General features: G+C 54.2%; 2 protein-coding genes and 1 long non-coding RNA gene across 12 annotated transcripts in view; 2 read left to right on the plus strand and 1 right to left on the minus strand.

Annotated features, from left to right (window-relative positions):
- Positions 1–13,220, plus strand: Pgd (phosphogluconate dehydrogenase). 2 transcript variants are annotated; one of them, XM_004863605.3, is made up of 13 exons: positions 1–163; positions 462–537; positions 1,373–1,552; positions 3,250–3,315; positions 3,965–4,083; positions 5,785–5,854; positions 7,982–8,116; positions 9,257–9,446; positions 11,488–11,618; positions 11,753–11,886; positions 12,432–12,531; positions 12,616–12,738; positions 12,822–13,220. In XM_004863605.3, exons 1-13 carry the CDS (start codon positions 33–35, stop codon positions 12,939–12,941), a joined length of 1,575 nt encoding a protein of 524 aa, XP_004863662.2. In that variant the 5' UTR covers positions 1–32; the 3' UTR covers positions 12,942–13,220. The 2 variants fall into 2 exon arrangements, with proteins under 2 accessions (XP_004863662.2, XP_087070582.1); XM_087214456.1 differs by having other exon boundaries at positions 50–163; positions 5,785–6,403.
- On the minus strand, positions 7,630–18,385 carry LOC110345615 (uncharacterized). Its single transcript, XR_002389055.2, has 2 exons — positions 18,240–18,385; positions 7,630–10,255 (listed from the first exon to the last, which is right to left on the minus strand). It is a non-coding gene; the product is annotated as an uncharacterized LOC110345615 (long non-coding RNA).
- Positions 18,076–24,786, plus strand: part of Cenps (centromere protein S) — a 12,706-nt gene continuing 5,995 nt past the window's right edge. For 3 of the 9 annotated variants that reach the window (XM_004863607.3, XM_087214461.1, XM_004863614.4), the window contains exons 1-4: positions 18,076–18,245; positions 20,940–21,063; positions 22,412–22,445; positions 24,384–24,450. In XM_004863607.3, the coding sequence (XP_004863664.2) occupies positions 18,195–18,245; positions 20,940–21,063; positions 22,412–22,445; positions 24,384–24,450 (276 nt within the window). In that variant the 5' untranslated portion in view covers positions 18,076–18,194. Of the gene's footprint in view, positions 18,246–18,428; positions 18,582–18,712; positions 18,782–20,508; positions 20,582–20,939; positions 21,064–22,411; positions 22,446–24,383; positions 24,451–24,786 lie in introns of those variants that run through there. The other 6 variants (XM_004863611.3, XM_004863610.3, XM_021243627.2 and 3 more) reach the window with 6 other exon arrangements.

Consider the following 24,786-nt stretch of genomic DNA (forward strand, 5'->3'; position numbering starts at 1 on the left):
GCCCCTCCCTTCCGATTGGCGGGCGCCGACGAATGTGGCGGGGAGCCGCCCCAGGCTGGGGAGGCCAGCGGGAGTCCGACGGCGCCGCATTCTCAGCAAGCGCTGAGTTCCTGCGCTTGTCCTGCCCGTCTCGGTCTACTCCTCCCGCCGCCGCTATGGCCCAGTGAGTGGCCCGCGCTGGGGCCAGACCCCGGTTCTCTCCCCGCCTCCCCAGGCCCGGGTAGCCCGCTCGGGCTCTGGAGGCGCGGAGTCGCGGCTGGGGCTCCCGGGCCCCTCTGCGCGCAGGCTCGGGCGGCCGCTCGCGGGGCAGGGGTCCTCCGATGGGCGGGCTGGGTCCGTCCGAGGGCGCCAAGGTTCCCCGCGCGGCCTGGCGCAGATTGGGGGCGGGGCGACCACGTCCCAGTCGTGTCTGAAGTGACCGGGCGCTGACATTTTGCTTTGTTCTCTTTCCGGCCTCTCAGAGCTGACGTTGCGCTTATCGGACTCGCTGTCATGGGCCAGAACTTGATTTTGAACATGAATGACCACGGCTTTGTGGTGAGTGCTGGGATCACGTCCCTTCCGGCCCTGCGCAGCCCTGGCTGTGCACCTGCCCAGCGTCAGAGAGCCCCTGGAGTCTGCACCCTTCCTGCCCGTGCACCCCAAAGCTGCCGGTGCCACTCTTGTGAAAGAAGCCACCTTAGGCGTGGGTGTGGCCGGGTGGTCCCTGCAGTTGCAGGAAGGAGTCTCCGGTGAGGTTGGAGGCTTAAGTAGCGCCCAGTGGGCCGTGTAGAGCGACTGCTGACTTGTTGCCCAGTGATATCTGGGAGAGTGAAAAACAGGCTTGTTTTTTTTTTTTCGAAACAAGATGACCCTTTGTTGCCCTGGGTGGCCTCCCAATTCCCAACTCGAGCCATCCTCCCACCTCAGCCTCCTGTGTCCCTGGGGAGTCTCTGGGACCTCGGGCATGGCCACCAGCAGGCTCTGAATGTTATTTCTAAACACTAAAGGGGCTTAGATGCCCCGCTTATCAGGGACACGAGGGGCTGGGGCACTGCTCAAGGTGGAAAGCTGGCCTAGCCCGTGTGAGGCTTTGGGTTTTATCCCCAGCTCCACAGAGAGAGAGAGAAACAGTCAGGTAGAAGCCAGATGAGACCAAGCGCCTGCTGGAACAGCTACTTCCTGGGTTTGGTTCTGCGGTCTAACCAGCAGTGACAGGCTTCAGCAGGTACACTGGGGACACATGGCCTTTGCCTCAGTTCCTGTGTCTCCCTGCTGAGGTGGCCTGCGCCCTCCCTGGGACTGAGGCTACATGGACATGTCACTGTTACCGAGTGCACAGTCGGAAGTCTTGTGTGTCCCAGATCTCTTAATGAGGCCCTTGTCCCTCCAGGTCTGTGCCTTTAACAGGACAGTCTCCAAGGTAGATGATTTCTTGGCCAACGAGGCGAAGGGAACCAAGGTGGTGGGGGCACACTCCCTGAAGGAGATGGTGTCCAAGCTGAAGAAGCCGCGTCGGGTCATCCTGCTGGTGAAGGCCGGCCAGGCCGTGGACGACTTCATTGAGAAACTGGTGAGGCTCTCTGCTCCTGGCTGTGCTTCCTCGGTTCTCCTTCAGAGAATTTTTATTGTCAGTTTCTGGATCTGAAGTGTTCTCTTTGACAGGACAATTTCTTAAACGTGTCAGTGTTGGGTAACCTGCCTGGCACGCATTGGGCAACAGCATAGCCTTGGGTGGCAGTAAGTCCAGGACCTGAGGGACCTTTCAATAAGAACTTATTAGCAATAAGAATCAGAACAAGGGCTGGGGATTTAGTTCAGTGGTGCTGCCGCCTGCCTTGAAAGCGTAAGGTCCTGAGTTCGATCCCCAGTACCAAAAACAAAAAAAGAACTAGAACAATAGGAACCTATTAATGGGTTCTCTGTCTTTGTTATTCAAAAAGATTTTACAGCTATATGTGGTGTGGTGGCACATGCCCACCAATCCAGGCGCTCTGGGAAGCTGAGGCAGGAGAATCACAGATTCGAGCCCAGCTGGGACAACATGGGGCTTAGCAAGACCTTGTCTCAAAAAATTAAAAAAGGGCTGGGGATGTGGGTCAGTGCAAGGACCCTGGGTTCAATCCCAAGCACCACCAAAACAAAACAGTTTTCTTACAGTTCCCTGGCGTGATCAAACCCAGGGCCATGTGCATATGGGGCAGGTGCAAACACTGCTGCTGAGCACACCCCCAGACACTGTTTTTAGTTTTTGTGTTTTGACTTTGAACCCAGAGCCTTTTGCATGCCAGTCACCTACATCTTAAATGCTTTTTTCTTCCTGTGGTACTGGGCATTAAACCCATGGCCTTCACACTGAGCCACAGCCCCAGCCCCTTTTTTTGGTTTTTTGAGACAAGGCCTAACTACGTAGCCCAGGGTGGCCTCAAACTGGCAGCAATCCTCCTGCCTCAGCCTCCTGAGTGCTGGGATTACAGGTGTGTGCCACCGTGCCTGGCTGTGTCCCAATTGAGAAATACATTTTTTTTCAGTATTGCTATAAAGCAATAATTTTCTTCCTTCGTTCCTTTTATTTTTTTGAGATAGGATCTCATTGTGTAGTCCAAGCTGTCCTTGAACTTACACTCCTCTTGTCTCAGCCCTAGCAGTTTTCACAGTTGTATAATGTGAATAAGATATCCCTTCAAGGACTCCTAGGAACTGGTAACTTAGTTTCATACCAAACAATTTGAGGCTTTAGCAAGTGTAGCCTTTGGGGTTTTTTGGGGTTTTTTTTTTTTTTTTTTGCTACCGGGGATGGAACTCAGGTCCTTGTGCTTGCGAAGCAGGTGGCGAAACCACTGAGCTAAATCCCGGGTCTGTGCATCCCTTGTTTTTGTGAGTTTGTTTTTGAGACAGGGTTTCACTGTGCAGTTCAGACTGGCCTTCAACTCACTCTGTAGCCCAGTCTGGCCTCACTTGTGGCGATCCTCCTGCCTCAGCCTCCTGAATACTGGGATAGCCACCACTCCTGGCTTGTCTTATGATTTTAAGTAAGGTGTAGGGCCGGGGCTTTAGCTTAGTGGTTCCACTGCCTGCCTCGCAAGCGGAAGGACCCGAGTTCGATCCCCGGTACCAAAAAAACCCCCCCAAAAAACAGATTTTAAGTAAGGTGTGACTGTAGCCACTCAGAGTTGTTGACAAATATAACATGCCCGCAGACTATACATATTTGGGATAAATTCTTGTTCTTTCTCTCTTTGGCATCCTGATGCCCATGTCTGGTTGCAGGTCCCATTGATGGACACTGGTGACATCATCATCGACGGGGGGAATTCCGAGTATCATGATACCACAGTGAGTGTCCCTCAGTCCCAATTCCTCCAGGTCCCAGGAACACTCGAGCAAGAGCTGTCAGCGTCTCTCTCACCTGTGACCTCAGGCCGGCTCTCCTGGGGCCTGGCTCTGTGTCGCCTGGCCCTGGGCCTTTCCTTGCTGGGTGGGGTCTCGGTCCACACCTCCAGCTTTGAGTGCTGGCTGCTCCGCCCAGCACCGGGGCTCTGCTCACCTCGACCCTCCCCTCCCCACCGTTGCCTGCCAAGTCTGTGTCTAACGTGGTTGAGAACCCTGCTTTGATTGCCTCAGGCCCTGGGAGCTGCCCTGGGAGCTAGGGATGCCCCCGCGTGCTGCAAAGTGCTGAGTGACACCAAGTCACTAAGCTTGTATTAAACCATTGAGTCTTTTTGTGCAAGCTCTTTCCAGGGAACATGGGAAGGTCTGTTTGCCTTTATTATTCCTTCTGGCAATAGGGAAGGGCCTTGAACATCCAGGAGAAACGATTGTTTTTATTGCCCCCCGGAGAGACCTGAGTTGGGTGATCGGCCCCTAGCCCCTGGGTCAGGCCTGTCCACCGTGGTGTCTCTGCCCGGCTAACCCCTCCTCTCATTCCGTGTGAGGAATTTGGTGTTTGGAGGAGCCATCATGACTTGGTTTTTCTCTTCTTCAGAGACGATGTCGAGACCTCAAGGCCAAGGGCATCTTGTTTGTGGGGAGTGGCGTTAGTGGTGGCGAGGAGGGTGCCCGGTACGGCCCATCACTCATGCCAGGAGGGAACAGAGAGGCTTGGTGAGTGGCCCGGCTACACTGCAGGTCTTCACCTTGGCTTTGCCATGGGGCTGAGGCACTGCTTTCATCTGGGCATTTTTGCTGGGATCAGATGAGTGTGCATGCTCCTCTTGCCTTTCTGCCATTACCACCGAGACTGGTAGTGCCAGCCCTTAGATTTGGAGGAAGATGGGCAAGGTGTCCTGGGTAGGACAATGTAAGGGCTCAGCGCTGCCTCTGCAGGCTGAGGTGTGGTCCTAAAATAACATAGAATTGAGTAGCACAAAAATCTGACTGGGCCTGGGAATGAGGCGGAATATTGTATTTAACTTAAGGGGAAAAACCAAAGTTCACACTCTTCACTCTGGGTTGTGTAGGAGGAAGGGCCACTGTGAAGGGGAAGTGCTGGAAGGGGAACTGGTGAGTCAGGTGTAGGAGGTGGCGGTAGGAGTGGTTGGAGAATCCGAGTTTACAGTCTATGCAAGCAGTGGATTGTGCAGGATTTAGACCTGGGAAGAGAGCTGTGCTGAGACTAGGAGAGCCAGACAGGAGGGAGAGGGAGGACACGAGAGGAAAACAGCAAAGGAGGCATCCCTTTGAGGGACAGGCTGGAGTGAGTTTGATTCCCAGACCGTCTAGATTTGCATCAGGCACTGGTGACCCCATTTGGAAAGATGACTTTAAATCACCTCTCTGATCAGTGAGGCCAAGGATTCTTTCCAGTGAGTTAAAGCACAGAGGCAGGGAGCCTTCCTGCTTCTCAGAAGCAGTTATTGTTCCCATGGCAACCCTGGCCACAGCAGCCTCCACTTCCTCCTGGTCTCCCTTCTCTCCCACTGGTCTTCGGAAGTAGAAATGGCACATGGGGGTCAGGGGTGGGGCTCGGCAGGGGAGCCTGGCTGTGGCTGATTCCCATCCCCAGAACTGCAAAGTAAAAAAGCCAAAGGAAAGAGAAGGAAACAGCTCTGACCTGGAGGCCAGCATGCTGCCCTGGGAGGCTTTGTGTCTGTAGCACCCTCATGGAGGAGAAGCCTCCCCTGGTCAGCAGTGGGCAGAGCGGTGTGGGAGAACGGAGCTGTGGAGGAAAGGAAGGGGCTGCTCCTCCTCTGCAGGGGCCTGTCCTACACCGCTGCGCTGCTGTGTCTCTGGGACCGGGTGTAGAGAACCTGCCGCACCTGCTGACTTGCATCTGAGCTAACCACAGGGGTCTTTAGATGGATGGACCAGTGTCACTTGCAGGCTGGGATCACAGCTGATTCTGAGGCCAGAGTGGACGTTTTTCTGGTGTCGGGGGGTGGGTTGGGGGGGTGCTGGGTAAAGAACCCAGGGCCCCATGTGCTTTACCCCTGAGCTCCATCCCCACTGCAGCTTCCTGATGCTTCTTCCCAGCCTTTTTGTTTTGCTTTTCAAGGCAGTCTCACTATGGTCCGGTCCAGCCTTGAACTTGCTCCATAGCCCAGAGTGACTTGAAACTCATGATCCTCCTGCCTCAGCCTCCCAGGGGCTGAGCTGCTGGCATGCGCTCTGCCCAGCCTTTTTGTCTGTTGTCTGAGGCAGGTGGTTGGCAGCCTCTGCCCTGAGGCCCAGGGGGACCTGGAGGCCCAGGCCTGGTGTTGACCATCAGAGCTTGGCGTGCTCAGCAGTTTAATGAGCACTTCCGCCTCCCGTCGGAAAGCAGAACCTTCGATTACTGAGTGAAGCTGAGCCCGTCTCCCTCCACAGGCCGCACATCAAGACAATCTTCCAGAGCATCGCTGCCAAAGTGGGGACTGGAGAGCCCTGCTGTGACTGGGCAAGTTCCGGGCACCCCTGTGACCCCATGGGCATCGTGAGCCTGTCTGAGTGATGGAGAGCACAGCCGAGCTGAGGCCACCACGGTCCCTGTGGTTGGCTTTGTGACATTGGCCTCAATCTGAGACCTGCAGCCGCTCCCATGTACTCCGTGTCTGTGGGCCTGGACTGGCCGTTCAGAGCACAGATGCTGGGCTACTAAGGCACCCTCCTCAGCGCAGCTCAAAGGCAGATTCCATAATGAGACAGGCAGGCTGGGGGCGACCGAGACTTCTTGAGTGTCCCATCGTAGCTAGAGAAAGCCTCAGAGGGGACGTGGGGGTGTGTTGTCTGCCGGGAGGAGGAGGAGGTGGATTGGGCTCTGCTGTGGAGGTGGAGAATCCCTCTCCCTATGCTTGGGATCTGGGTGCTGAGTGCTTGCAGGGGCTGGAAGTGCAGAAGGCCTGACGGTTCCCAGACGCCTCCTCCTGTTCACTGTGGCTGCAGCCTTAGGGTGTGTGGAGGAGAAGGCCGGCCTAGGGAGAAGAGCGTTGTCACGATGCTTCTCCAGGCAGGTCACTTCCCCAGGTGGACTTCCGTTTCCTGATCTGGAAACGGGTGGGGTGGGTGATCTCCACACTCTTCCTGCCCCTGGCCTTCCTGTTACATCAGCTGTTTTGTCCGCTGATTTACTTACTTTATATCCTAGTCAGAGGGGCTGGGACAGGATTGGGCGTGTGAGGCCCGAGGGACAGACACCCTTCTTCCGGGGCTGCCATGGCCTGGCGGCTTTCACCACAGCAGCTTGCCCAGCGCCTGCCTTTCCCCAGGGTCAGCGTGCCATGTAGTCTCTGTGACAGCGGCAGAGGCTGTGACAGGGAAGGCTAAGCAGTCTCTGTAGTCTGAAGGACTCGAGGGACTTGATCCTGAGCAGTAGGTGACAGGAAAGCCCAGCGCCCCTGACTTATTCTTAGACGAACTGGGGTAAAATCAGGAGGAAAGAGCAGCTCACCCTGCAGGTCTCCATTAGGCCAGGCTGCCTGTCCCAGGCCTCTGGGCTCAGGGTGCCGGAAACCATGGGCCTGAGAGCGTAGCTGCACCACTGAGCTTACATGGAAGCCACAGGAAGGTGAAGCAAGACGCCGGCAGCCACAGTGCTCTGCGGCTGTGTGGCCAGGTCAGACTGCTGTTGCGCCGGAGGGTCCATGGAGGCCGGGACGGCCAGGAGAGACTAGGCCACCAGCTTGCACAGGCAGCGGCACCACCTCCTGGGGACGGGAGCGAGACTGGCGCCTGGGCATGAAGGACCTGACTCGTCTCTGTGCCCTGGTTCTCTGCCCGCTGGACAGTTTGTAGTTTGCTTTCCCAGGTAGCTCTTCAGGGACAGAATCCATTGCTCAGAGTAACACGTGTGTTTTGGTTTTTTGGTTTTTGGAAACAGTGTCCCTATGTAGTCCAGGCTGTCCTCGAACTCATGGCAACTCTCCTGCCTCAGCTTCCTGGGTGCTGGGATGACAGGCTAGAGTAACTTGTAACCACCGAGGACCCTCATCAAGTTGCCCCTCATAAACTCGGCAGCTATTCTGTTTTTTACATCTGGCCAGCGTATGTGAGGCAGGGCCTCGTCAGCAGCGGGGCCTGGGAGAACAGCCAGATGCCTTGCAAGGCCATTTTACCCCCTCTGTAGCCATGGAAACAACTGCAGCATCTTTATATATGGAAAGAAACAAGTGATTAGCCAATTTATTATAACTTCTGGTTTCTAAAAAAGTGGTAACCAGGAAGAAGAGGACTTTGTTTGGTTTTTTTTTTTGGTACCGGGGATTGAACTCAGGACCTTGCACTTGTGAGGCAGGCGTGGCACCAGAGCTAAATCCCTGGCCCTAGAAGAGGACTTTTAAAATTTGTGGTAGGGCCTGGGAGAGGAGCAGTGAGGAGAGGCCGGGGACCTGTAGGGGGCAAACCTGCGGGGCTCAAAGCCTAAAGCTTGCAGGGGTCTGAGTTGTGTGAAAATACTGTGTTCGCTTCTGGTTGGTGGCTTTTTTGTATGGCTGGAAGGAAGCCTTGCTGAGGATCGTGTGGGGCTGGGGACCTCTGGCCCGCCGTCCTCCCTCCTCCCTCTCATGGCCCTCATTTGTCACCCCCACAGGTGGGAGATGAGGGGGCCGGGCACTTCGTGAAGATGGTGCACAATGGCATCGAGTACGGCGACATGCAGCTCATCTGTGAGGCGTACCAGCTGATGAAGGACGTGCTGGGCCTGGGCCACACCGACATGGCCCAGGTGCGGTGCGGCGCGGTGTGGCTTGGTGTGGCGTGGTGCGGCGTGGTGCAGCTCGGCGCCCGAAATCACCCTCCCTCCTTCCCGTCCCTGGGCCGTCTCGCTCCTGCCCAGACTGAATTAGGGGAAGCCCTCAGTAACGGGACCATAAAGTAGGACAGCTGGCCATGAAGCAGAGTCCCAGGGCGTCCTGGGGTAATCGGCCCGGTTCCTGAGCTTGCTTTCTGGCCCATGTCATGGGGCGCCCTGGGTTGGCCATCCACGGGGTGGGGAGTGTTCCCTGCTGATCAGGCCAGACCTGACTTTTTGATGGTTCATCAGAGGAGTTAGCGAAGGCGGAAGCAGATGGATTTCACTGGCATTTTATTCAGTAAACCTGCAACATGTGGCAAGGGTCCCACCGTAAACGCTGTGCACCCCCAGGCCCATGGTAGCGTTTCACCAGACTTCCTGTCTGTCTGTCCGTCTGCTGGAGGGCTCGTGTGATATTCTGGGTGCAGTGCATGGTCAGCACTTCTTCCCGGTGGCATTAGGCAAACATTTGTTTCACTTGAAGACATGGGATTGAACCCAGTGCCTCATGAATGCCAGGCAAGAGCTCTACACTGAGCTCCCCAGCCCCATTCGCCTATCTTTCTGTTTTGTTTTTTGTTGTTGTTGAGACAGGGTCTCCCTGTGTAGCCCAGGCTGGCCTGGGACTCTCAGTGATCCTCCTGCCTCAGTCTCCCGAGTGCTGGGATTACAGGCGTGCACTACTGCACCTGGCATCCATCCTCCTGTCTCGAGTGTGTTTCCGAAATACTGCTTTTCTGTTTGTTTGTATTTGCTTGGTTTACATAATACTCGGTCTGTTCATCTAACACGTGAACACATGGGAGGTGCAGTCCTGAGGCTTCATGGTGACTGTCCTGAAGAAATGGAAGTGGGTGTGGGGTTCGGTTTGTTTGTGCCACGGGCCGCAACACCAGGGTAGCAGGCGGGCACCAGGGGGCGCACCCTCCACCCTGCGCTCCCACCCCCGCCAGGTGCTTGGGCAGCTGTGCCCCTGGTCACGGGTGGGGCCGGTAGCAGAGCCAGGGAGGAGTGTGTCCTGCGGAAGGCGCCTGGCCCTGACATTGCTTTGTCCCTCTGCCGCCACCACAGGCATTCGAGGACTGGAATAAGACAGAGCTGGACTCGTTCCTGATTGAAATCACCGCCAATATCCTCAAGTTCAAAGACAGCGATGGCCAACATCTGCTGCCCAAGATCAGGGACAGCGCGGGGCAGAAGGGCACTGGGAAATGGACGGCCATCTCCGCCCTGGAGTACGGCGTTCCTGTCACCCTCATCGGTAAGGCACGGTCCCCTGTTCTGACCTGGAGTCCCTCTGGAGTGCTGATCTGATGGGTGTGTAGACTGTTGCCGGGGCAAAAGTCAGGGTCTTTCTGCAGGGAGGGAGTGTGGCCTGGTTAGGACCACAGGCCGTGCGGCCACGCAGAGCTTAGTGCCTTCCCGTCCAGTTTTAGCTTGGGAATATTTAGCATTCCTCACTGAATTCCAGTCAGAGACTGTCGTTGCTGTGTAGTGCAGGTTGGCCTTGAACTCACCATGTAGCTAGGCTGGTCTGGAACTCACAGAGATTCTCCTGCCTCAGTCTCCGAGTGCTAGGATTGCGGGCATGCACCACCATATCCCGGCTCTTCTAGCTGGGACTTCCTGGTCAGCCTGGCCTCACCTTGCGTGGAAAGGCAGGGGAGGAGGGGAGCAGGCTCATCAGCCCCAGGTGTGCAGAAGGAGGTTGGCTGCCCTGAGCTAATCTGGGTGGCACCGTGAGCTGTCTGTTCACAGGCACTGAGGTGCTGTAAGCGTGGCACTGTCCCTGGCAGAGCCCCCTTCTTCTGTGGAGACTTCGTCCCCTTCCCCCAGGCAGGCGGCATTAGGCAACAAGGAGGGTTTGCCACATTCATGTGGCCGCATCGCTGTGGGAAGCTTCCTTCCCTCCTGCTCAGTCAGCCTGTGTGGCTGCAGGAAGAACAGGCGGGGTGGGGCAGGGGGATATCAGCTTCGGAGATGCTTGGAGCTCAGCTTACGCTCTCCAGGTCACAGCCTGCATCCTCTCTGTAGGTCCTCGGTTAGTTCCAGGATTTCAGCCCATTTTGTCTGGACAAAAAAAGAAAAGTAATTTATCCTAATTATATAAATTGTTAACTAAACCAGGGGTGTTCGTGCACATCTGTAATCTTGACACTTGAGAGGCTGAGGCAGGAGAATCATCACAAGTTTGAGGCCAGTCTGGGCTACAGAATGAGTTCAAGTGAGACCCTGTCTCAAAAAAACAAAACAGTTCTGTAGCAAGGGGTGGTGGCACATGTCTCTAATCCCAGCTATTCAGGAGGCTGAAGTAGGAGCATTACAAGTTCAAGGCCAGCCTGGGCAACTTAGGTCCTTTCTCAAAATAAAAAGGATGGGGATGTAGTTTAGGGCTCCCTGGGCTCAATCCCCTATACTGAAAATAAAATAAAAATGAGCCAGGTGTAGTGGCACACCCCTGTAATCCCAGCACTGGAGGCTGAGGCAGGAGGATCACCATGAGTTCCAGGCTAACCTCAACTACAAAGCTAGACCCTGTCAAAACAAACAAGCAAAAATAATAATAAAAGTCTTCTGGGGCTAGGGATTTAGCTCAGTGGTTCCGGTGCCTGCTATCCCAAGTTTGATCCCCGGTACCAAAAAAAAAAGTCTTCTAATTCAAAATTCACAGAAAAGCGCTGGGGATTTAGCTCAGTGGTGCTGCGCCTGCCTTGAAGGCACAAAGTCCTGAGTTTGATCCCCAGTACTGGGGGGAAAAAAAATCTGTGAAAACCCTATATAGATGAGCCGGGGATTTAGCTCAGTGGTGCCGCCACCTGCCTCATAAGCACAAGGTCCCGAGTTCGATCCCCAGTACAAAACAAAAAAACTATATAGATGAATCTCCACAAAACTGTCCTGAGATAAATCCTGTGAACAAAATAAAAAAGTCTTCTAAATTGAAACTGAAATTTTAATTCATGGCCATTACTGAGTAATTCTGAACAGTTGTCTTATTTCTTCACTGTCCCTCGAACACCCCTCTGAATTCTGAGTTGATCTTGGTGCTTGAATCCCTGTGTCCATGTTGAAGACTGAGGTGGAATCTCAGCGCGCTGCCTGTGGAGTGTGCAGAGGTTTTCTGAGAGTCCCTTGCGGTTCGGGTTAAGTTGGGGCCTGTGGTTGGAGCTTCCGCTCTCCTCTCCATAGAGCTCTTCCGCATCTCCTGCCCGCTAGACCCTCCATGGCGCCTGTGCCCCTTCCCGGGGTCTGGGGAACCTGGCATTTTGTCTGTCACCCTCGCCCTCGCTTCCTCCGTGCAGGAGAAGCTGTCTTCGCTCGGTGCTTATCGTCGCTGAAGGATGAGAGGGTCCAAGCCAGCAAGAGGCTGAAGGGCCCCCAGAAGACCCAGTTTGGGGGCGACAAGAAGTCCTTCCTGGAGGACATCCGGAAGGTGGGGCGTCCCCGGCCGGCCCTGCCCATTCCCAGCCGCCTCCCTCCCTGTGCTGTGGTCTCTGTGGGGTGTGGGTGGGGAGCTGCCACTCGCCAGCTGCAGCCTCGAGAGTCCCGGTGTCACTGTCGCCCTAGGCCCTCTACGCGTCCAAGATCATCTCGTACGCGCAGGGCTTCATGCTGCTGAGGCAGGCGGCGTCCGAATTCGGCTGGACCCTCAACTACGGCGGCATCGCCCTCATGTGGCGAGGGGGCTGTATCATCCGCAGGTGAGCGGCGCACAGCAGTCCTGGGGGTGACTGTTCCTGCCACCCCCCATCCTGCGCGGTGGCCCTCCGTGACTGTCACTTCCCCACCCAAATGCAGACTGGAAATACTTGCAGAAAGATGGGGTCAAGGGCCGGGCTAGAGCTCAGTGGTGCTGCGCATGCCCAGCCAGCCCTGGCTCTGGTCCCCAGCACAGCCAAGACCGAGTGTACAGGACACAGGAAACGCTTCTTGTCCCAATTCTGTGAACAGCGCGGCGAAGCAGCTGCTTCTCCAGGGCAACCCTGCCTTAGGTGTCGCCTGGGTGCACCTGTGGGTCCTGTCCGGCACGCGAAGCCCTGGATTTGGGGCCCAGGGGCCCACCCCACATGCGCGCTGAGGGAGCCCTTCACGGTCGGCTCCATGAGGACTTCCCAGACCGTGTTCCTGCGGGGCCGGGCTGCCCCCTCGGCCTCTCCTCTCGGGGGTGGCCCCCGCCCGCTCCCTTGCTTTCTGCCAGGCGCGGGGCTGCTGGGCTGAGGCCGGTGATCCTTCCCTCTCCATCCAGTGTCTTCCTGGGGAAGATAAAGGACGCCTTCGACCGAAACCCGGAACTCCAGAACCTGCTGCTGGATGACTTCTTCCGGTCAGCTGTGGAAAGCTGCCAGGTGCGCGGAGCGGGGGACAGCGGGGCGCGGGGCAGGAGTTGATTCCTGCGCCCAGACCGCTCACCCGGCTCTGCCTTCGCACAGGACTCGTGGCGGCGCACGGTGAGCACCGGGGTCCAGGCGGGCATCCCCATGCCCTGCTTCACCACCGCCCTGTCCTTCTACGACGGCTACAGACACGAGATGCTGCCGGCCAACCTCATCCAGGTGAGTGGGGCCGGCGGCCGCCCCTGTGCCCCCTGCTTGCCCGCAGCCCTGTCCCCGCTCACCTGTCCCCGCCACCCTCCCAGGCGCAGCGGGATTATTTCGGGGCCCACACCTACGAACTCTTGGCCAAGCCGGGACAGTTCGTCCACACCAACTGGACGGGCCACGGCGGGAGCGTGTCGTCGTCCTCCTACAACGCCTGAGTGCACCGCTGCTCTGTGCCAGGACCGGCAGACGACACTCCAGTGGGGACCACGCCTCGGGGCAGCAGCAGCTGTGCCTTGGGTGGGGAGGTGGCCGCGGCAGGAGCGGGCTTGGAGACTGCCTGGCAGCTAGATTCACTTTCCTTCCGCTCTGTAAAGCTACATCGTGCTTATGCTTTTCCTGCTCTTCTTAGTCTCACCTGGGCCACACTCCGCAATTATCCAGGGGGCAGAAAGGTTTGCAATGGTTTTAATAAATCTGAATCAGTTTTTCTTCCAGCCTAAATTCTCCTCTTTGTTTTAAAAAAAAAAAAAAGCCAGTGTGGCCAGGGATGTAGCTCAGTGGTGCAGCACCTGCCTGGTAAGCTTGAGGCTCTGAGTTTGATTCCTAGTATCCAAAAAAAGCCAGGCAAAGTGGTGTACACCTGTAATGGCAGCTGTTTGGGAGGCTTGAGTCAGGAGCATTCCAAATTCAGAGCCAGCCTGAGCAACTTAGCAAGACCCTGTCTCAACTTGTTGTTGCCGCCAGTCTCAAAAACTAAAAAAGGGGGCCGGGGATTTAGCTCAGTGGTTTTGCTGCCTGCTGCGCAAGTGCAAGGACCCGAGTTCGATCCCCAGTACCAAAAAAAACCCAAAAAAACAAAACTAAAAAAGGACCTGGGCATTGTGGCGCACACCTCTAATTCCAGCACTCAGAGGCTGAGGCGGGAGGATTGCTTCGAGTTTGAGGCCAGCCTGGACTACATAGGGAGACCATGTCTCAAAAAAAAAAAAAAAAAATTAGGGGTGGAGATGTAGAGGTGGTAGAGGGCCCTGGGTTCAATTCCCAGGACCATCAGAGAGGGAGACTCAAGAACATAGGAAATACCTAGTTGGGGTGCAGCTTGTCTGGAGGGAGGTGTGGGCAGGAGGGTGGGGCATGCAGGGCAGTCATGTTTCACCTCTTACGTTGGGGGGTGGGTATTGGGCAGTCACTGTAACGTTCTTTTTATGTCTTCCTATTTGTCACCTTTGTCACAATAAACTTAGTTTTTGATACTGGGAATCAAACTCAGGACCTTGCGCTTGCCAGGCAGGCGCAGCACCACTGAGCTAAATCCCGGCCCTGTCACAATACACTTAGAGAATGACACTGCAATGCCAGGCTCGGCTAGGCCGGCTCTGTCCCCTTCCCTGGACCTTTGCCCAGTTTGTTTCCTGACAGGTAGATGGCAGGGGCCCGGCTGTTCCAAGCTGATGTTTCTGAGGGCTTTGTGGAATCTTCAGGCCAGGACACCAAGCAGAAACCGGCTGTTGGACAGCTGGAATCAGATTTGCCCTCCGGCCTCTGTCTTAGAAGAGGGATGGGCAAGAGGACCCTTCATGGTAAACCAACCTTTAAAGTCCTTGCCTTAACCAGGCATGGTGGCGAACACCTGTGATCCCAGGAGCCTGGGAGGCTGAGGCAGAAGTGTCATGAGCTGAAGCCCAGCCTGGCAACTTTATGAGACCCTGTCTCCCAAGAATAAAAGGGAAGGGACATACTCAGTGTGAAGGCTCTGGGTTCAGTCTCCAGTATCACAACAAAAACACCTTGCCTGAGTGTGAGGATTCCACCAGGCCCTTCTGCCCCTTCTGCCCCACCCGGAAACCTGCAACCTCGAGTGGCTGCTGTGACCATGGCTTCCTCTTTAGGGGCTGGGAAAGCACTTCTCAAAGGTGACCTGGCCGCCCATGATGGTGCATACCTGTAATCCCAGGACTCAGGAGGCTGAGGTAGGAGGACTGCTGAGACTTCAAGGCCAACTTGGGCTACACAGCTAGACCCTGCCTCAAAAAACAAAAAGAAAAACCCTAGAACCACCTGCGTTTCCAGATGGCCTGCATTCTGTGTTTCCAGCAAGCTCTCAGCTGAGGCCAGGCTGGGCAGTCCTCAGTGATGGGCCTCTGACCATACAGAATGGACCACAGAGCACAGTTCTGGAGCTAACACAGAGCTGAGTTCAAATCCTAACACGACTACCTATTGCCACCGTCAGCCTTCAGCAAGTTGGTTTTGCTTTGTCTTTTTGCAGTGCTGGGGATGGAACCCTGAACCCCATGCATGCGAGGTCAGTGCTGTACCACTGAGCTACACCCCACTGAAACTTTTAAGTTTTAAACTGTATGCCATTCTGAGCAGCAAGATGGAACCTCATGCTGTCCCACGCGAGCGCACTGGGCATATGAAGTGTCCCTTGTCTGGCAGGTCCATGGTGAGTGGACCAGTGTCCCTGTTAGCAGTTCCAGTGTGGAAGTGATACCGTGGACGGGTCCAACAGGTTCCAGGCTCTTGGGCACAGTGAACAAAGAATTATAGATCCAACGGTGTAAGAAGAATAGCTGCAGGGCTGGGGACGTAGCTCAGTGGCATAGCGCTTGCCTAGCAAGTGCGAGGTCCTGAGTTTGATCCCCGGTATGAAAACATCAAAAAAAAGAAAAGCAGCTGGATTTATTGAAGGTCAGAGAAAAATGAGCTCAGGGCAGGCCTGTGCCAGTGGAAACAAAAAGGCAGCACGAACAGAAAAGTGGTGCCAGATGTCAGGAAGAGCAAAAAGCACACAGATAAATCAGGCTGTGGACTGGACATTGTGGGCACGCCTGTGATCCCAGCACTCGGGAGGTTGAGGCAGGAGGATTGCTGTGAGTTTGAGGCCAGCCTGAACTACATCACAAGACTCTGTGTCAAAAAAAAAAAAAAAAAAAAAAAAATCAGGCTGGGATTTCTAGGAGGTGCAGCCCGGGTTCTTCTCCTTGGGTCTTGGTAAGGCTGACAGGAGGGTTTACGGGGTATGGGGTCCTGAGTCGGGCTTTCCACAAGCACACGTGTTCAGAGCCCTGATTGGTTACAGTGCAGGGAATGGGGGAGGAGGTTGGGCCCTGGGATGTTGCCCAACTCAAGTGGGTGGAGGGGCCTGGCCTCCCAGCCCCCGCTGTGCTGCCCATGCCAGAAGCACTGTTGGTTGATTGATTCAACCCAGGGCTCACACTGAGCTACATCCCCAGCCCTTTTTATTCAGTTTAATTTTGCAACAGGGTCTTGCGAAGTCGCTAGCTTGCCCAGTGGGGCTCTAACCTGTGATCCTCCTGCCTCAGCCTCCCAAAGTTCACTGCGACCTCACCACCCCTTGGAAGGCAGAACTTGCTATGCTGAATCCACCGCTGGAGGCCCTGAGGTGGAGGAGCTGACTGGCATTTCCGGGAGAACGCTGGACTGTGAATTCGGTGACCCGGGGTAGCGTCCAGGCATGTCGTGGGACGGCCTGGCCTCTGTGTGGCCTGCTTAGGTCCTCACTGACCAGCGCGGTGGCCGCAGCCTGGCCTGGAGTCCGCCCGCGCTTAGCAGTGAGGGAGGTGGCTTCGCTCCGCATTTACAGGGATTCAAGGAAGAATAAAGGTGCCTGCTCTTGGACTCAGTGTTGACAGCGTCCTGCTCTGGAAGCCGGGCGAATGCCCCCGTGTCCTTGCGGGGGGACGTAGGCTGGCGGCAGGGGTGCAAGGGTGGACGCAGTGCCAGCTGCTCAGCACCAACCTCCTGAGCACTCCGACCGGGCGGGCACATCCCTGACATCGGTAACCCCCACAGTCCCCTTGGGAGGGCGAGGCCAGCCTGGGCTACACAGCAAGGCCGTCTCAGAACCAAAAGAAAGAATAAAAAAGAAAAGAAGCATCCAGAACCACGTCTGTGCAAAGGGAGGGCTCTTAGCGACGATTTTGCAAGCGGGAGGGCAGGACCTGGACTGGTGTGCGGGACAAGGGTGACATCTAGTGGCAGCTGAGGGCAATTTCAGCCAAGTGCCGAATATCTGGGCTCTGCAATGTGACTCCTCGGCCCTGGATCTCCCTCCCCTCTCCGCCCCCACCTCCTCCTTCCCTTCCTTCTTTCTCTTTTTTCAGTACTGAGGATTGAACCCAGGGCCTTTGAACTGAGCAACATGCCCAACCTTTTATATTTCTTGAGACAGGGTCTTGCTAAGTCACTAAGCTGCCCAGACCAGCCTCAAACCTGCAATCCTCCTGCTTCAGCCTCCCAGAGTGCCAGGGTCACACGTGTGTCCCACCACACTCACCTCGGCCCTGGAGCTTCCTCTGGGGCCCTTAGGTGCCCATTATTCCACGTGTCACTGGCACAAGGCTCAGCACCCGGAAGCCATGCTTTTAGCACGAGCGAGCATGTTACTGTTCCCTAGTCTGCCGGAGGCGTCACCGTGCTGAGACCCACACATTCTGTGGCTTGCCAGGTTACAAACAGAAGTATTGGGGACCCTGCTCCCTGAGATGCTGCTGGGATTCGGACCTACAGCAAAGCTCATGCACATGAACTCGTGCTAGCGCGTCCCTGGGACTCACTGTTAGGAGAGGTGCACGCCCACGTCTTCCCCAACTAGCTGCGGGGCGCTGTGTTCTCAACTTTGATTTATTCGCTCACCGGGGTTTACCCTGTGCCAGGCCACTGGTAGATGAGGGCAGTTCCTACAGGTTGGTGGAACCCAATCTGAATTTTGGGGAATATTGAAAACCAGGGACAAGTATAATCATTAAAATTAAGTCATATAACTTAGGCCTAAATGATTTTTTAGAAAGTAATACATACTCTAAACTCATCGCTTCCCAGTTAGGTTGCTATTTGTCCCATTATTGGGAGAGTTGGATGTGACATCCAGTGCCACTTCCCAGTCCTGAGTTCAGTGACTTCGCACTGGCATCTTGATTTAATTTTTTTTTGGTACCGGGGATCGAACTCCGGACCTTGTGCTTGCGAGGCACGTGGCGGCACTACTGAGCTAAATCCTCGGCCCTATTTTGGATTTTTTTAGATAGGATCTTGCTATGTAGTCCAGGCTGGCCTCGAACTCGTGGCGATATTCCTGCCTCGACCTCTGAGACAGCTGGGACTACATGCGCCACCACTCCGGGTTCATTCTTTTTTTTTGGTACCGGGGATCGAACTCGAATCCTTGCGCTTGTGAGGCAGGCGCTGGCACCACTGAGCTAAATCCCGGGTTCATTCTTTTTGTCAATAAGATTTATTGTAACAATTCTGGAGGGGTCTAGAGGCCACCCGACCCCTCCCCGGCGCAGCCGCCAGGGGGCGCGTGCGCGACGGCGAGGAGGAGCTTCGCGCTTTGACTCCCAGCGCCGCCCGTCGCTCGGAGCCACGGCGGGAAAGTCTGACTGAGGAGTTTGGCCGTCGCCTTTCTGCCTTCGCGCGCCTGCCAGTGGCGGCCGGCCGCGATGGAGGAGGAGATGGAGGCCGAGGAACAGGAGCGATTCTCTTACCAGCAGGTACAGGATAAACGGGATACGGGCTAGGCAAGGTCGGCGTCGAGTTTCTGGAAGGGCAAGCGACGCCCCCCACACGCGAACTCAGCTGGTTTCCCCGCTCCAAGCCGGTACTAGCTGCCCTGAACGTGTGCGCATGCGCCAGCGCGGGTGCCGCGGGTGGTTCTGGGAGCCAGTTTCCCCGGCAACGCGGCTGCGACCGGGCGGCTGTAGAATGTTTCCTAGCTTTGGGAGGAAGCTTCGTTCTCCCTTCTCACATGAGAGGGAATTGGGTGGCTTGAATATGGACGCTAAAGACAAAATCTGAAACTCAGAATATAATGAAATACAGGAGAGATGGTAGAAAACAGGGAGACAGACTTTTTGGAGATGAGGGAGGGGGTGAAGGGGAGGGGAAGAAGAGGGGGCAGAAAGGGGATCGTTAGCATTTTGCTCTAGTTGCACCTTCATTCTCTCCCCTCCTTTCCCAGTAGACCTAAGCTGAGCTTGCTAGAGCTCAGAGAGGCAGAGGGTTCTGCACAGTCCAGCGTGGTGTGATGGTAAACTCCTTCCCTTTTTTGTTCTGAATTAATTGAGAATTGGGGTAGCTTGATGTCTCACTTTTAGATTTTAATTTCCAACTAACAAGGGCATCATCTCAATAGATTATCACACTTGGGAAGTGTAGTATTATAAAATCCCATTATCGAATGTACAGTCCATCTTCAAATGTCCCCATTTGTGCCAAAGTGTTTTTGTTTTTTTTGTAGTACTGGGATCATTCCCCATGGCCTCACACTTGCTACACTAGCCATTCTTGCCACTAGGGAGACAACTGTGAACTTATCTGACAGGGTCCTGCTCTTTAGGAATTTAGAGACTCCCGTGATTTAGACTCCAGGTGCAGCAATGTCTTCAGCAGGAAGAAAGCACTTAGGAGGAGCCTGTAATCCCAGCACTCAGGAGGCTGAAGCAGGAGGGAGGATCACTGGGAGTTTAAGGCCAGCCTTGGCCACATAGTGAGTCCAAGGCCAATCTGAACTACACAGTGAGACTCTGTCTCAAAAAAAAAAGAAAGAAAAGGAGGTATTTAGCCCTAGCCCTGGGTGTGGGGTGGGGGAGTAGAAGAGAGACGGAAGAAAGAAAACTTCCTCGAGTCCAGGGCATTTAGGATATGTGCCTGTTCTCCTATCCTGACAGTACTTAAAAGGGCTTTGGAGGTCTTTGTGGCTCCCAGGCTGATGGTTTGGGGTCTTCCTACCACAGGCCTCCATTTATGGAGTCCCAGGATGTCAGACGAGGAAGGCAGGGGCCTGCTGTCTTCCTGTGTGCCCCATCCGCCTGCCTGCGGCCTGTCGGTGATGCCCCAGGTTTCTGTGGTTGCTCCTCATTTTGTAGAGACAGCACCCACAGATGGGGCTCAGCAGCTTGTTGACCCTCAACTGAGGCCTTTGCTCAGCTTGTTTTTTGGGGGTTTTTTTTTTTTTGGTACTGGGGATTGAACTCAGGACCTTGTGCTTTCGAGGCAGGCAGTGGCACCACTGAGCTACATCCCCGGCCCTTGCTCAGCCTGTTTTGAGGTTCTTCCCACCTTTTTCTTGGTACTTCTGTGCATGGGGAGGAGGGAAACTTTTCAGCATCTAAAAAAGTTAGCTGGATATAGCAATGCAGCACTGTGGGAGGCCAAGGCTGGAGGATGAGCCGAGTCTGGTCTCCAACTCACTATGTAGCCCAGGCCGACCTCTAGCTCAAAGCAATCCGCCTGCCTCAGCTTCCTGAATTCTGGGATTACAAGTGTGCATCACCACAGCTGGCTGACCCTGTCTCAAAATAATAAAAGGGCTGGGGATGTAGCTCAGTGCACAGGCCCTCGGCTCTGTCCTCAGTATCACAAAATAAATAGATAAAGGATTGCTCAGGGATGGGAATGTAGCTCCTTGGTAGAGCCCTTGCCTGTTATTTGATAGGCTCTGGATTTGATCCCCAGCACTGCACAGAAAGAAAAAGAAAAAAAAAAAGTGTGGTTGCTGGGGAACTGGGAGGGCTGCTGAGGTGGGCTTACAAATGCCCAACCCAGAGTAGGAGCCTTTCCTGGTGTTGTCCTATGCTTTCATCTTTTTTTATTTTATTTTTTGGTACCGGGGATTGAACTCGGGTCCTTGTGTTTGCGAGGCAGGCGGCAGAACCACTGAGCTAAATCCCCAGCCCTGCTTTCATCCTTTGTGCAGGGGCCTCAGGCAGGCCTGGGGCTGCCAAGACTCTCTGCTCCTTCTTCGTTTTCTCACAGGGACTCATGTCATAGTCCACGCTGGCCTGGAACTCTCCATCCTCCTACTTCGGCCTCGGTACTGGGATTGCAGGTGTGGGCCACCAGGCCTGGCCCTTCTGTGCTGAGCCCATCTGATGTGTCATTATGTCCCCGAGAATGGGAACTGAGGGGCTGGCGGGATGAGGGAGGAATGGCAAGCCTGCGCTTGAGTGCCAGGGTGACTTCTGCCCCCATGGCCGCCCTGTGAGCCCTCTTTACGGGTCCTGGTCACAGGCAGGGGCTGGGAGGTGGCGTTTCCACAGGTCACCCTCCAGAGTGCCCCGTGACTCAGTCAGTGCACCTGAAGGGTCCTCAGACACCAGGGCAGGCTGCAGGAGGAGGGGTCAGCGTGTTCAAGCCTCGAACAGTGCTCAGATGAAGTCTCACCCTGAAGTATTCTATCTCCCCAGAGGCTCAAGGCAGCAGTCCACTACACGGTCGGCTGTCTGTGCCAGGAAGTCGAAGCGGACAAAGAGGTGCAGTTCAGCAAGCAAACCATCGCAGCAATTTCGGAGATGACCTTCCAGCAGTGTGGTACGGATCTCGCTGTGTCTAAATCCCAGAGGTCCATTTGCCTAGATTAGTGTGGGGGGAACTGTCACTGTGTCTCGGGCTTCATGAAATGCTTCTTTCCTTTTTTTTTTTTTTTTTTTGCAGAACAAACTTTATTTTTAAATTATAAAAAGACTTCATTTTTTTAAAACAAAGCTTTAAAATAACTTTTTTAAAAGTAGTAAAGTTCATGGGTTTTTGTTGTTGTTGTTTTTTGGTACCGGGGATCAAACTCGGGTCCTTGTGCTAAGTTCATGTTTTTAACTTAACTGGTGCAAAAACACCCCATGATGCCCATGCTTACTGCTGACCTGCTGGCAAGGCTTTTTCTTGGTTTTTGGGACAGGGCCTCACTGTGTAGTTCAGGCTGGCCTTGAACTCATGGCATTCCTTCTGCCTCAGCCTCCAGAGTGCTGGGATCACAAGCACGCACTATCATGCCTGGCTACATGTTCTTGTTTTGGCTCTAAGATTTGGGTTTTGGTTTGGTTTGGTTTGGTTTGGTTTTTTGAGACAGAGTCTCACTGTGCAGTTCAGGCTGGGCTAGAATTCACTATGTGGCCCAGCCTGGCCTTAAGCTTGTAGCCATCCTCCTGCCACAGCCTCCCCACAGCTGGGATTACAGGTGTGCAACGTCATGCCCAGCAAGATTTGGATATTTATGGAAAGAACTATTAGGGTTTTTTCTATTACACCAACACTGGAATATTAACTTCTGTATTTTATTGTGTATTAAACTGCCCTGGTGGCTGGATGTTACACTTACATTTTTAATTTCAACGCATCGTAACATTTTTATATCAGCCACAGTGTATTTGTCTGGTGAACCTGTGGCATTGCTACTTGCTTAGCTTTGGAGGAAATTCCTGTGCTCACAAGCCCTGACCTGCAGCAGAATTTAAAGTTAAAGGGTAATTTCTGGAAACCAGCGCATTGTCACAGTTATGGGAAGGCTGGCCCTAATGAGCGGAGAAGTGGAGGAGGAACGAGGGGGACACCAGCTGACAGGGCCTCCCGAGGCGCCTCTATGGGCCTTCAGAAGGGTTAGCCTGGCATGGTCCGCCTATAACCCCAGCACTCTGGGAGGCTGAGGCAGGAGGATCACAAGCCCAGCCTGGGCGACTTAGCACAGGACCCTGTCTCAGAATGAAAAAGGGCTGGGGTAAAGAGCGTTCAGGGCCGAGGCCTGGGTTCAGTCTCTAGCACTGTAGTTGAGAAGTTTGTTGTCTCCGTCACTGTGCTGACTGTAGAAGTCAGGATTTCACCTTTCCCCTTCTGAAATGAGGTTGAAGTAAGCATGCCTAAAGCATGTCTCTTTTTTCTCTTGCAGAAAATTTTGCCAGAGACCTTGAAATGTTTGCCAGGTGGGTAGAGCTCTTGGTCCTGGGTCCTGGGTATGCGTCGTGTCCGGTGTCTGCGCAGCACTTGGGCCTTCGGTTAAGGGTCTATGGCTGGCCACACCACGATCACAACTCTACCGGACTCTACCAGCTGCTCTCTCACTCAGTTCTGAGCTGGCTCGGCCATGTGTGACGTCTAAAGAGCAGCTATGGAGTGCGGCGCCTCCTCACGAAGCGTGTCAGCTGGTGGCTGATTGTAGGCTGCGCCATCCCCATGATTGCTCGCAGGTGTGGGGACAATGACTGGCAGCTTCCTGCGTCAGGCCCACACCCGGAAGGCGGTGACTTGCGCTCAGTTGGTACAGCTTTAGCTTTTACAGGTGATTTATGCTCAGCTGGTCAATTAGTACCTCAGATAATTGAGGACAGTCGCAGGGAGCTGCTTTTATGCAGCAGCTGGAAAGACTGGCTGAAAGGGCCGCACTTTTCCATGTGCTGGGGTACAGCCCACCCACACCCCCACCTCTCACCTTGCTCCTCTTAGCTCTTTGTTTCTCCTGTCAAAGTTGTGAATGAATTAAAGCCACCAGTTCGGGGAGGGCAGGCTCTAAATCTTCCCTCATCCTTTATACATCAGTGCCTAAAAACCACTGCACGTTGGGGGTGGGGGCAGTGTCACGGGGCACTGCGAGCCCCCCTTAGCTGTGAAGAAAGACTGTAAATGTGGCAGAACCTCATGTTTAGCATGTTGGAAGCCCTGGGTTTGATCTTAGCCCTGGAAAAGGAAAAGAAATTAGAAATATTTAGCAGATATTGTGTGCTTTTATGCCTACATAAAAGGCTCATCTTCTTTTGCTGGGTACTTGGGGGAGGGGTGTGTGGGACTTGAACTTGAAGCTCCAAGGACAGGACATCACCTTTTATGTAAAAGGGTTCTGAGCCGGTGTGGTGGTACACACCTGTGATTCCAGTACAGGAAGGGTGAGGCAGGAGGCGTCCGTGAGTTCAAGGCCAGCCTGGGCTACAAAGTGAGACCCTGTCTCAAAACAAAAATTAGTAATGGCAAGAAAATGTAGTTAGAGCAATAAATTATTGAATAGAGCTTATTATCTCAAATTAGGATAAGAGGCCCAAAATGAGGATTTGGGTCCAAGTTGTAAGCAAGAACCAGGCTGTAGTTTATTTATTTTGTTTGTTTGTTTGTTTGTTTTGAGACAAAGTCTTGCTCTGTAGTTCAGGTTGACCTCAAACTCACTATGTAGCCCAGCTGGCCTTGAACTCGAGGCAGACCTCCTGCCTCAGCCTCCTAAGTGCTGGGATTACAGGCTTGTACCACTGTGCCTGGCCAGCAGACTCCAGTTTAGAGGCGGCTCTTTGTTGTTCCCAGACCACCATGGCAGTTGTAGCCTATCAAGGCTTGCAGGGAAATGGGTGCGAGAGGCGTCTATCACCCTGGGCTGTGACTTAGCCCTCCAGAAGAGCGAGCAGGCCTGGCTATAGTACGGCCACACGTCATGGAAATTCTGGGTTCTTCTGTTTAACATCTGTGTAAGCAAAGGTGACCTCTGTGTACACTGCCTTTCTCCCTGCTCTTTCTGTGCTATTCCCTGTGGCTGCTCAGGTCACTCTGTAAGGGGTTTTTGGTTTTGGTTTTTTTGGTACCAGGGATCAAACTCGGGACCTTGAGCTTTTGAGGCAGGTGCTGGGACCACTGAGGTACATCCCTGGCCCTGAAGGGTTTTAGCTCCTCAGACTTCCTGAGTCCCAAGCTGGCACAGCCCTCAGGCAAAGTGGATAGGATTGCTAAAGAGCGTCATTTCACACACTCCTGTCTCACCTTTGCTCAATGACTTTAATCTCCAAAGTTGGTCTACTTAGTGATCCTTGCAAGTTTGAAGTCTGTTTCATCAAAACTTTAAATAATAGTAAACATTTTGGTGCCTTGTTTCTGCCCTTTCCCAGACATGCTAAAAGAAGCACGATTAACACTGAAGATGTGAAGCTCTTGGCCAGGAGGAGTAATTCACTGGTGAGAGATGGATCCCTAAATGCTCCCCTTTCCCATCAGAATACATTATTCCCAATTAATCACCAGAGGCCAGGAAGTTATTCCCCGGAGCACCTTGCATTAAAAACTGGAGATGCCCGAACCATTCAGGCCTGCCCGCCCATAATTTATAGTCTTTCTTTCGCTATGATGGATCTTGCAAAGCCAGTTTGAAATTTTCTAATCAGCACTCTTTATTTCATCACTTGCCTGTTTTATAATATCTCAAAGCTCAGGTCCCATGTTCCATTGCCGACGAGATGTCACACGCTGGTCTGGGCTGGTCTCAGGCTCCCCTGTGCCTGGCTCTCCGTGGAG

The sequence above is a fragment of the Heterocephalus glaber genome, unplaced genomic scaffold (genome assembly GCF_053883595.1).
Source record: "Heterocephalus glaber isolate CG9 unplaced genomic scaffold, H.glaber_assembly_v1.0 deba00001447, whole genome shotgun sequence".
NCBI lineage: Eukaryota > Metazoa > Chordata > Mammalia > Rodentia > Bathyergidae > Heterocephalus > Heterocephalus glaber.

Coding starts and splice junctions, on each gene's coding strand:
- Pgd (XM_004863605.3), top strand. CDS start 33: ATGTGGCGGGGAGCCGCCCCAGGCTGGGGAGGCCAGCGGGAGTCCGAC. Junction 538..1,372: donor TGAATGACCACGGCTTTGTG/GTGAGTGCTGGG, acceptor TTGTCCCTCCAG/GTCTGTGCCTTTAACAGGAC. Junction 8,117..9,256: donor GCCACACCGACATGGCCCAG/GTGCGGTGCGGC, acceptor CCGCCACCACAG/GCATTCGAGGACTGGAATAA.